The 12,956-nt window shown below is 35.1% G+C and overlaps 2 protein-coding genes across 4 annotated transcripts in view; both read right to left on the bottom strand.

Annotated features, from left to right (window-relative positions):
* The window catches only part of RPL9 (ribosomal protein L9), a 219,691-nt gene that overhangs the window by 165,992 nt on the left and 40,743 nt on the right, over window positions 1–12,956 (bottom strand). The gene's annotated exons all lie outside the window — the stretch shown is intronic.
* RFC1 (replication factor C subunit 1) overlaps window positions 1–12,956 on the bottom strand; it is a 41,483-nt gene that overhangs the window by 21,241 nt on the left and 7,286 nt on the right. For 2 of the 3 annotated variants that reach the window (XM_063337082.1, XM_063337081.1), the window contains exons 3-4: window positions 12,203–12,278; window positions 9,955–10,074 (exon numbers count right to left, since the gene is read on the bottom strand). In XM_063337082.1, coding sequence (XP_063193152.1) covers window positions 9,955–10,074; window positions 12,203–12,278 — 196 coding nt within the window. The remainder of the gene's footprint in view (window positions 1–9,954; window positions 10,075–12,202; window positions 12,279–12,956) is intronic. The other variant, XM_063337083.1, reaches the window with a different exon arrangement.

The following is a 12,956-nucleotide window of genomic DNA, read 5'->3' on the forward strand; positions in this document are numbered from 1 at the left end:
TCAGGCTACAGTTTCATCCCAGGTTCAGGAAATTCATAAGTACATCACAAATTCGTCTGATCTCTGGGCACTCCCCTTATTTCAAGTACTTAAGAACATCAACTTTTTCTGTAAAACCCTTAACGCTTCTTCCTTGCAACAAACTGCTCGTGCATGCCTACTGCTACAGCAGTGAACAGCAAAGTTCATCAGTTGCACACTTCCAGTTTCCTCACAAGCTTGAGGGTGACTTCATTTACAACTCTGAAAAAATCAAGAGTCCTAGTATTGCTGCTGGACTATTCAGGTCAGTGTTTCTCAACACATGACCTGTAAAAGATGAGAGACATTCTCATTCATACAAGCCAGACAATAATTTGTGGGAAAATAAAAGTGAAAATTCAAGATTTTAGCTTATAAAAACTGTAGATTAATTGCATTCATATAGCCATTGCTAGGTGAACAGTTGAGATAGCCTCACATGGGGGCACAGACTTCACAAAGTAGGAAAAAGGAATCCATTTTATCATCAACTAGATTACTTTTATGTTGCTCAATCTTTGTATAGCATAACAAGACTACTCCAAGAACAGTATTTCCTGTTTATATTGACATATTTTTTTTGTCTGTGCTATACCATGAAAAAATGCCCTGAGCATACATTTGGGTTTTTTTTTCAGGATTAGCTCTGAATTACAAACCCAAGTCAAGACCATATATTCTAGTCTAGTTTTCTGGGAATTAAGTAGATGTTACAAAGAGAAAGCTAATCATGTGATTAATGGAACAGACAGGCATGATAACCAGGAGATTGTGTTTAATTATTTTGGATGCAAACACTATACATGAAGCAGGGACCTATTATGCCAGGCAATGTACAAGGCCCAACTTCCCTAGCAACAAACAACTGTTAAATCCCGGGGGTTTAAAGAACTATTTCATGGTATTAAAGTGCATCTGGCTTTCATTTTATACACTCTTCTAACAGTAGCACAATTAGGTTAATAAACTAACACCTGCAACCAACCTGTAACTGTTTGTTATTCCTCTTCCTCTTTCCTACCCTCACCCTTTTTCAGTAGGCTTTCACCTGCTGATTACAGAGCAACACCTGCAGTCATTCCCTAACCGGGCGCTATCAAAATTATCTAGGCTGTTTTAAACATTTGTTTAAATTCAGATCATTTTAAAAGGCTCAGGTTCAGCCAACCTAAAAAGGGAGCAGTCTATTGCGGGAAGGGACAATGGCAACAAGCAGCATAGGACAGATCCTCAGGCAGCCTTCAGAACATATTTCATTCACTTCTGTACTGTCGAGTTCCTCATCAGTATAGAGCATATTCCCTGGTTCTTATTCTGTTTAGAATGCAAAAATTTAAGGCAGAGGCAAAAATTTAAGGTAGAGACAACCTCTTACTATGATGTTATAAAACCAACCCTAAATATAGGCAGGGCATCTACAGGTTCCAAGTAACTCATTATGATAAATGTATGTTAAATTGATGTTTGTAAATAAGGATTTCTATAGGGAGCTAAAGGACTATATCCTATGCAAAAGTCATGAAGTCTACATTACTTGTATAAAGTGACAATATTCCAGACATTCTTCAGTTTCAATGGCACCATGTCTGCACAAGTAATTAAACCAGCTCCTGTCCTAGCGAACTTGAAGTCTAGAGCAGTAAGTATTGCTGTCCAAGCTAAAGTTAGGGGTGGGGAAAATAGCGCATGTATGAAAAGAAGTCATTGTATCAAGTTTTGATTATTTTGAATATGCACTGGTCAGCACTCGACAGTCCCAACAGTTGGTAGGACTGAGTTCTGTATTCACCTTTTGCTTAAAGTAAATCTTTAAGAAGATTATCTTTAAGATAACCACAGCTTCTGAAAAATGCCAGCAAGACTATTCAAACTCAACCCCTGTAACTCTTTCCAAAAAGAACCGATGCTATGTGTGACTAGCAAAGTTCCTATCTTCCTCCACATTTTAAAACACAGTAATTGCAACCTACATTCCAAACTGGTCTGTACAGTCATTTAGATTTTTTAAGTCATTTCTCAGCAAGCTGTTTGATTTTAGATGTACTACAAACATGCACTTTAAACCACAATTGTGAGCGCTTTGCCTGTATCGACATGTCAAGGTTCCATGCTGTTATAAAAATATAAAGCTTATCAGAACCATTCCAGCTTTACTCCCCTGAAATCAAATTTACATTTTGATTTTCCAAATGTAAATTTCAAAAAATTTACTCTCAAAGATAATTTCAAGAAGTTGCCTCTGTCATTTTTTACTTTGAGGGGAAAAAGGTTCTGGGATCCAAGACCACAACGCAGTAACTGCCACGTCTAATTGTAATTATATACTTTAGTGCGAAACTACGTACCTTTTGATGGAATTTTATTTGTTACGTACTGGACAAAAGGGTTAGTCAAACATGTATACTTATCTTTTAAAAATATCTTTAGAAAGAAGTTTTGGGAGCATTAAGATATATGAGAAAGCTGAATATATTTAAAGTTAATTAAGTGATCTTTATCTGCAAAACCCTCAGTTACAGCAGCTCCTTCCAAATGAAATGCTCACATTTGGCATAGAAACTGCTGTGTGTATTACCTTGGCATGCGATTAGAAATTATGAGTCCATTAACCCCTTCCAGTTTATTCTAGAGAGTTTTATTCACTTGAACTGGTTACTTTTACCATAATAGCAGCTTTATCATTTCACAAAAGCAGATATGAATCCTCACCATACAATGAAACTTCATGTCCTGGTTTAGCTGCTGAAAGTTTACTGCATGATAGCGATATTCAGTAATGCCAAACGAATAATTAGGAAAAAGGAAAAAAAGTAACTTGAAAAAAATCCAACCAAGTATAAATGCGCTCATTTTTTACAGCTTCAGCTCAAGTTACTGAGCTACTTAGGACACAGTGTTCTGTTTCACACAAAATGAACTAGTCTAGCAAAAAGAGAGTCCTCTTCTGCATTTTAAACTAATCCAGCAGATTACCCAAGTGCTTTCTAAATAAATAAATAAATAAAAATCAAGTATTTCAGTCACAGAAAGTTCATACAGGTAAGTGGGAACTAGGGAACTTTCACCTGCCCAATTTTATCATTCAAATGCAATATACTGAGTGATTACAATAATTTTATGGTATTTCTAAGAAAAAGATCATTTGTGCGAGTATTGAAAAAAAAAATAAACGGAGAAGCTCTACAGCAAACATGAACCGCAAGAGCTTTTAAAATTCTACTTTTTATCGTCTGAAAACATTATATATACTTAAGTGCAAAAATTTGCCATCTATCTTCACATGCTTTGTGAAATAATTAAAAACCTGCAAGAAATATGTAAAAAAAATAAGTCTCCTACATTTTAAGATTTTTAACTACTGAAAAATTACAAAGCAAGTTATAACATTTTAGGTGCACCACAAAACACCTATACCATTAAAAAAAAAAAACAAATTAATGGGAACTCTGAACCATAAGAAAAAAAAGCTACCTGCAAATAAGGTACTTGTATCCATACCAGTTAAATGCCTACAATAATGGTATATGAATTACTGATGTAGTAAAGAACAAGACATTGTTTTTTTTAATGGCATAGCAACTTTGTAAACAGAAATAATCTGCATGAGTCAGTTATAAAGTTTTACTCCAAACTTTACTACGTACTACCTCTGTGTTATAATCTTAGGTCCTACCTTAAAAAAGTGCTGTCTTATGTAGGACACACAGCACAGAAGAAACAATATTCATTTGCACTTACAGGACTAGAAACATTAAAATCTGGTTAAGTATTAAAAAATTAATTAGCTTATCTTCAGCTGGGTTCACAAGTCATGCTGGAGATGAAAAGGAAAACAGACATGGATTGAAAAGAAAAAGGCCGTTCCCTACACTATGGCTTCCACTATTCTAAATGCTTTCCTTTTCAGATATCAGTTTCTACTTCACTGTACTACCTACAGTGTCGGGACCACTAATGTCACCTTGCTCTGATGTGCATATAAACACCCAGCAAAACACACCTCTTGTGTTTCACCACATTGATGGCATAAGGAGCCAAACAAAGTATCAGTGTGAGAGAAATAAAGTCAGGACTCAGCTGGAAAATAACACAGATGAACAACATCATAGATAATGCACACATTGAAGACACACAATTAAGTTCCAAAAAGTGCAAAATGTAAAAACTCAAGGTACTTAATATATTTACAATGCATACACATTTGCCTGTATTCCTGTAATAAAAGAAAAACAAGCCTGCATATGTGTAATTCGCTGCTAGGTCTCAGCAAGAAGGACATTCAGTTTTTTCACTGTACTGTTACAAGTATGCAAAAATTCAACTGGACCATTAAAGGGAAAGAAAACCCAATAAAAATGCTTTTTGCAGTCATGGAAGAGCATAATGCTTACAAGAACAGGTATCTCCACAGACAGAACTATCAGGCAATCAGATTAACACTGGATTAAGGATACCATCTCAGATCCCTAATTTAAAATAGATTTATGACACTTATCCGAGTTAACTTCTGCATTCAGCTACCAGAAAAAGAATTCACTTCTACTGCTTTCCAGAGGAAGAAAGGGATTAAAACGCGTTAACTATGGCATCGAAATTTAATGACAAAATTATTAATTTAACCTTAAATTATAATTTAGAGTAACAGCACATGGAGATGCCAGTGCCTCTGTTCAAGAGTATCATGAGTCCAGTCTGCTACATGCCTAAAGTTGTGGAGTATTTTATAAAAAGTGATATTTTATGCCATTATATTTCCCATTAATATCAATACACATTAACAACCCAAACACCGAAAATTCTATTAAAAAAAACCACAAAAATCTCCCACAAAAACATGGTGGGAAAATAAACACGTTTCCTTTTCTAAACAGATTAAAAAATAGTTTGGGCTTTAAAACATTGAAAACAGCCTACAGAATCAGTAGCTTTCACACAGAAGCCATTTTTTAAAGAAGGAACAAGCATGAAGTACACATGAAAGATATTTTTCGAGAAAGTTTCCTCAAAAGAAATTGACAATTAAAACAACCATTTTGCAGTCCAAACATAAGAAGTGAACAGCACAGTACTACAGCTAGCCAGCTGCTTGACCAGGACATCTTTTAACACACCTCCAGAACGCAGTAAAAGATGACCACATACTTGTAAAAATAAGTGCAATAACACGCCCATTTTTAAAAACTTAAAATCTAACAGCAATTGTTACAGAGATTAAAACTGTAATAAATTTATTTCATGTCCTGCCACATTTGAAATACAGGCTGACAAAATAACCACTCCGTCTTCTGATAAGTTAATCCTATAAATTTTTTATTCAAAGTTACCATATTAATTTCTCAATATTGCCATTATCCTAGATTCTGCAGAGAAAAGAAAAAAGATCACCTCTTTAAGAATAAGATGAAATTTTACTTCATCCACACTTCTAGCTTCCACTTCCATATCTCAGGGCAGCAACTCCAGGTCAAAGCAGCCAGATACTATCATAGGTTTACTATGTTTATACAACACTCCTCTTGCCACTTAAGTCTCAACTGACCTTTCATAAAGCACTTTAAAAGCTGGTACACAGAGAGCTATTTATCACCTTCACACATTTTCTCATGACTACAGTGATTTTTGTAAGTACATACAATGTTAGTATCGCCCAGGAAGTAACAGTGACAATTTCTTATTCCCTTACAAAACACTTCAGTGTAAGACATGCTTATTCACTAACAATCTGCTGCTCATTTGAACCAGTGTTTGGATGTGGGGACTTTTCTTTTTGGCCATTAGTTCTAACACTTATGTGATTTTTTTTCTGTGGGTTTTGTGGGGTTTTTTTTGTTTGTTTGTTTCCCCACACCCCCAATATTCTCTATATTAAAAGAGTCTATATTCTGCAAGCACATTCACAAACTATTATTCTTCTCCTATCTTCTAAGCTCTCAAGGGACAGTTTTCCAGTAACCTACAACCCTACTCAGTTTCTACCACTTTGTTTTTTCTAGCTTTATAAATAATTCAGCCTACCATTACAACATGGGGTTTTTTTTATTTTAAAAGTTATATTTTGCAGTATTCAAGCGATGAAGGTGATTGCTACATATGCAAAATTACCTCTACATTATATATGTGAAAGATTAAGTATTCACTAAACGTGAAGTCGCAATTCCTGACAAATAACTACCTGTGATGAAACCAGATGAGGTTCAACACGTCATAATAACAGGTCATCTTCCACAAACAAAGCTCAAGGTTCCATACTTCACTAAACAGTCAAACAGTGGTATTTTAACAAGTACAACAAACATTTGGATTTTTTCCCAATCCACTAAGACTGTTTTATCAACTAAAAAAGGCTCTTTTTTTTTTTTCCCCTTGCTACCTGCTAGAACAACTTCACTTCATCTTTGGCCATCAGTAAACTAAATATTTATTTAAGTTAAATTTGTTTCTATAATAGTAAAGTATTTCTTATAGACTACAAAGAGCTACTATTCTTGATTTTTTTGTGTTTTTGAAAGAGGAAAAGGCAACTTCACAAGCTAATAAGAAACATAAGCAACACAATAATCTCATCAATTCACTCTTACACAAACCAAAAAGTTAATTCCCCCCAACATTTTTCAAGAAAGCTGTATCCCACATAGTTGGGTAGAAGAGCTGAAAAGAATTTCGAGAAACGAATGAAACTGAAAAATAGGTTGAGGCAATTTAGCTACCAAGCGTCTACTGACTACTTGATGCCAAAAGGCTCTTTCAAACACATTGCCATGGACAGAGCCCTTGAGAATGATATTCTGACTTTTTAGCAAGTCCAACAAGCATCATATTTTGATTTTTCAGCTGCATAACGCTAAAAACAAGAAAAGGACAAATGCCTACAAATTTCATTAGGATCTTTTCTATCTGCTATTTCTATATGCCTATTCTTGAAAAACATGTTTATCTCAAGACAATAGCTGTATCAATACCTTTAAAACACACTCAGCCTGACAGCTCCATTAAGCTGAAGAAAAAATTTATACAGATTAAACGTAAACAAAATTCAAGTGTTAAGTCTCAAGGTTATAAAGGCATTGTTTTAGTCGTAGACTATTAAGTCAACCTTGTGTGTACTTAAGACTCTTTAGATAAGAGTAACCTTGAGCTGTGGTTTTCAGGGATTTCATCAATAACCTTGACCAGTGTTCCCATTGTATCCCTATGCAGAAAAACTTGATTACACCACCTTGAATTGCATAATGAACCTAAATATGTACCGTTTATTCCCCAGGAATCTGATCGTTTATCTACTCTGGGATCAATGCTATTAAAGAGCCTTTTTAATTAGGAAAGAGTTGTTGGCAAAACTGTCAAAGGAAACAATGTTTTGAGTAAAAAGACAAACAAGATAGATAAATTGTTCAGGATACTTTGGCAAATTGAGCTCATTTGAATACGTGACAGAGTACAGCTAAATGCCAAGTCAAATATCTAGGACAAGTAAAGTAAGCACAATCCATCTTCAAAACAGTGATTCTTGAAAAGAGCCTGTGAGGGACGAAGGTATAGAAAAAAGCCATCTGAGAGACACTTCTAATGGGATACTGCAGCAAACAATTATTTTTTGGTTTAAAAATACATGGTACAATTATAGGGAGGCAATGTTTATGCTCAGCAATGATCTTACCAAAAAAATGCTATACCCAAGGACTGCGGACAGTTTTCCAAATATATATCCTAAAACTCAAAGAGGAATCACAGAACTCCTGGAATTCTAACACTTAAAACACATGTTTTATCAAAATAGATTTGGATGCAAGTCTGCTAATTTAACCACAGTTTCTGAGAATCCATACAAGGGATGCCCTGTGGTTAGTGGAGAACTCCACCTCTAGGAGACAAATACAGAAGACCTGATAGTTACAGCCACAGCTGACCTCAGAACAGATGTTGTAAGTACACAGCAGCAACTGACAAAAAGCCTAAGTCTTTCTCGCTTCAAGCCTAAGTGATAGTAACTAGAGAGAGATGCATCACAAACTATAAGAAATACTTTTGTGACCAAGATGTGCCCACCTAGTGTTGCAACGCTCAGGAAATTCTACAGCTTGTGTTGCACACGTGATCAGAGTATAGTAACCAGTATCCGATATCAAAATACCTAAGTTTATCTGCATTATAACAAATCAATGTGAAATTACGATAGATCCAGTCCGGAAAGAGACCTTGATGTTTGAAAAGCAAATCAGAAGAGAATCAACATAACATGACGAGATTTAAGTTGGGAAGCTATCACCTCTTCACAGTAGACCATTCAAAAAGCTTCTCATGTATCAAATTAACTAAGTGAAATTTGAGATGCTTCCAATCTATGCTTTTCAGTAAGTCAGGAATCAACTTCATCCTGTTATCAGAATCCTAATAAGTGAATTGTTTCTGTCCACATTGAGTCTTAATCTTTGCTTAAGTGCCACTACCAGATCTCTTAGTTAAATTGGAGTAAGTGTTAAAGTCAATCTTCCAGTAGTACTGAAATATTAAGCTAAATACTAGAAACTCTGTTAATTTTCTTCCACAGATACTCAGGTTTTGTGAATTTTGTAAAAATGTATTTTCCTCTATGCTGGTGGCATACCTTTAAGGATGCTTAATTCTTAAATAAGACTGAGTCTACATAAACTGATGTTCACCTATCAAACAACAGTAGCTAATGCCACTGAAACTTTTCCATAACATCTCAAATTTAATATAGGAAAGTGCACAATATGAAGCAAATAACTGGAAGCAAAACTGCTTCATGATAGAATTAAGAACATAGCGGGGGGGGGGGGGGGGGCGGGCGCAGCAGAAAAATCACTATAAAGCTTTTTGGTTTGAAGCTGGGAAAGAAACAGGTTTAATGATAATTCTGCAGGATGAAACTTCCGCAACAGTAGACAAACACCTCCTGCTAATTTACAGTCAAATTCCTCTTCAGAGCACCAAGGTCAAGAATCACACAAAGAGCAACGCTGAAAGCAGTACTAAGGAACAACCACCACACAAACAATGAAAACAAATTAACACACAAGACTCTTAAATCAAACTTGATAGAATTTGCCCTTATCTGTTCAACTGAACGGTACTTACAGCTTGCCTTAACATTGTGTTTTCAGTTTAACTGCACAGATTCTAAAGAAGAAACTAAAGGCAAACAAAACTCTGAGGAGCACTTAGCAGCTAATCACTGTCACGATTTTTTCAGAAGGCTACAGAAGACCTGAAAATGATCAAGAACGGCTAATTACACTCACCCCTTTACCCAAGAGCAGAAATAGCTCCAGAATTCTGAAATCTGAGAAGTATGGCATAGCATGGTATGTACAAGATATAATGCAATTTTGTTACCATTGTTTTTTCCAATTTCTAGTTCTTCATAGAAGTCTAATATACAAATACCGTTGGTTTGGTTTTTTTCTTTCAAAAAAATTGTTTGTGTTGATAAGGAAGTAAATGCAGTCACCTAACATAGTAGTCAGAGATTAAAGACATGGAAAGTCATGTATCAAGTAAAATGAAAATCCAGGTTTTCAAACCTATTTATGGTAACCAGCAATCACTTCACAAAGTTTGCTAGTGAGCAGTTTAACTATATTAAAAATACTTCCTTTACTTAACTCCTTCCCCTAAATCTATGGAATACTCTTAAGCAGGGAAGTGTTAGCTCATGAAATTATATGCCTATTTAAATCAACCTAAGCCACTACCCAACATCAGGTCAGTTTTACCCTGCTCCTGACTTTATTTGAGGCTAAACTTCTGAAGTGCTTTTGGTTACCTGGTTTAAGGAAAACATAATTTGTCTTCCTCAACATCACACTTCATGGCAATATTTAAGAATGTATCAGTCAAACAATCCATACCATTTGTAACATAATCCACCCCACTACAACTGAAAATATAATGATGTATTTCTTCCATTACCTGTCTCTGAAATATAAACAACAGGATCCTGCTTTAGAACTTTACCAAGTTTTGAAGTAGCTGCTTTTTTCTCAGATGGCTTCTTGGATTTTTTCACTGACTGCACCTCCTCTTCCGAATCTGTATTTTGACCACAACATAAATGTAGATTTCCTCCACACACATACAGGCTTTAAGTAATAGATCACATAACATCACTTAACATGTGTTCACATATATTCAACTGAGTGAGAAAAAGATATCATATGCAACATCAGAGCACAGCTTCATTTTTCTCCATCAGCTAATAGCCTAGCCATCATTTATTCCAGCACATACACGATTAAATGGAAATTTGGTCAGAACTCATTCTAGAGAGTGGGTTTTGTTTACATGACAAGAAATATTTTGCTCCTATTCCAAGAACTGATATGCCTGTATAAAAAACCTTTCCAAAAAGGAATGCAACTGTCAAAGTACACCAGTTTACTTAAAAACACCCAAAAACAAAACACCAACATAGCTTAATTAGCCTGATTAAATTTATATGGCATTATGTTATGCTGGTGTTATAACATATATTTTTATATATAAAATATATAAAATTATATATATTGTTTTATATACTTATTATTCTATTTATATATTTATTATTATTATATAAATAATATATAAAATAAGCGGTGACACTTATTCCAAAAGCTAGCAACAGGCTAAAAGAGATCACTGAGGTTGTTGTACTCCGATTTTTCAGAACACTACTAGACTGCCACTCACCTCACCAACCATTCTCCATATCCCAAAAAAAGCCATCAACATGACAAACTTACATCGCTGTGGATTATGTATCCCAACATCCATATGACTAAGCACAACAAACTGAAGAGACAACTAGGCAAGGGTAACAGAGGACTACCCTTCAGAGCCTACTTTTTTCCATGATAAGCACTAATACATATTGTAATTATTAAAACAAACAAAAAAAGCGGCTATGGTCAATTGACTTTTGACTTCAGTGCACCCCCCAAAAAAAAAAAAAAAAGCACTATTTCTCTTTTCCTCTCCTGCTGCTAATGGGCTAGAACTTGCAAAATCTCCAGACAGTATCAGCACTTTAAAAGTAGCAGCTGAGTTATCTGTTAATGGTACTTTTGTACTCCACCTTTTAATGCAGAAATATTTCTACTTCTGTCCCGCACTGCGGAACAGGAACTGCTTATAGAACAGTTTAACTGGAGGTTTGAACACATTTTTCTATGTACAATAGCATTACTCTGACAGATGTTTGGGTGATCATTTTTCTGCTACAGGTGAAGCACTCTTCTATTGTTAAGGAGACTGCTTCTAAAAACTCAAGCTGAAGTCTTCAGTAGAAGTCAAAAACTGTAGAAATTCCTGCAGTCTTTTCTACAGTTTCACAACTGTTCAAGATTCAGAATTGAATCAGAGGATTACATGATGTAACATCTCAGAAAGATTAAACTAGAAATTTCAAGCTTTTAAGTTAAACTAACTTAACTTGGCAGGCAAGGGTTTGGTGGTTTTTTTTGTTTGGGGGTGGGTGGGTGCGCACACTTTTTCTTGTTTGGTTTAAGTGCTATAAAAGGGGTTTCCCATATTATAATATTCCAAAGAATATTTCTGGAATGTGATAGCAATGCTTTAAATAGTTTTCTGTGTGTTCCATACTGTAAGTTTAAAACTGCGGGATGAACGTTTAGTAGATTTTTTTAATAGAGAAAGACACATACAGAAACACAAGTTAGCCTTTTAAATCAATATGCTATATTATGTTAACACAATGCACAGAAATGTGAAATTATAGTATATGATCAGCCTCCTGCACCCAGCATAGGATGTTATTTATCCTTAACAGAACAGGGAACCTAAAATTCCCTGCAATTTATATACATCTTCATAACAACAAAAAAAAAAAAATCTGGAGTTTTGATAGAATTTACTATCTGAACTTTTGGGGGAGGGGGGGCTGCTGTTTGTTCATTTGATTTTTGGGTTGTTTTTTTTTTTTTTTAAACAGAGGTTACTTTGCACGGTATATTACCTGCATGGCATACAGTGCTCTTAACAAATATATTTAGATATCCATCAATAATTACTGTGCAAAATGTTTTTAATTGCATTTACTTAAAAAAAAAAAAAAAAACACAAACAAACCACAGCTCTCTTTCAGATGTACCATTTACCAATTGGCCTTGAACACTGATGCAAAAAATACAAAGGAGCATTCAAAAACAACTGTGAACACTACCTGAATCGTAGATTATTCTTTTTTTCTTGTTTGTCCGCTTTTGTTTGTAATCATCGTCACTGGGTGAATTATTCACCTAGGGGTAACAGTCCATTAGTCCAACCAGTAAACGGTCATTCCAGCTTTACTCAGTTACACATACGAATTTATGAGTGTCAAACAAATTCTAAAGGAAATTATTTATTTCCCGATATTACATTTACAAACAATCTTGTGCTAACTCACGAGTGGGAGGGGGAAAGGTGCAGGGCAGAGGAAGAAACTGCAGTAATAACGCAAAACATGGCCCAAGCAAACCATAGATTATTATGTTGAGAATAAATATTCAAGTTTAATGCCAAAGTAAATCAAACAGATTTTCAAGCACTTCCAACTATTAATCCATGGTCCCACCAGAAACAGAAGTCACAAAGGCCAATAAGTTACTTGTATAGAATTCAGCTTTCACTTTATGTTCCATTCTGGGTATAGCTTTGCTGTAACCACCACAATTTGATGCAACTTCAGAATAATATATAGCCACTTGAAAAAGCAAAAAAACATACACAACAGGTGAAGCTAGACTGATTTCCTATTCTGCATCCTAGTTGCTTGCAGCTTCTCCTCTGACTCGTTAAGCAGTGCAATTACCGTAACAGACTGCACCAACGATCACAGTAAACAAACATGTCCTATCTAACACCAGCTAGTAGTAAACTGTCTGAAGGAATTTTACTTTTTTTTTTTAAAGCACTGACACGTTTTAGACATTTAG

This window comes from Chroicocephalus ridibundus, chromosome 5 (assembly GCF_963924245.1).
Source record: "Chroicocephalus ridibundus chromosome 5, bChrRid1.1, whole genome shotgun sequence".
NCBI lineage: Eukaryota > Metazoa > Chordata > Aves > Charadriiformes > Laridae > Chroicocephalus > Chroicocephalus ridibundus.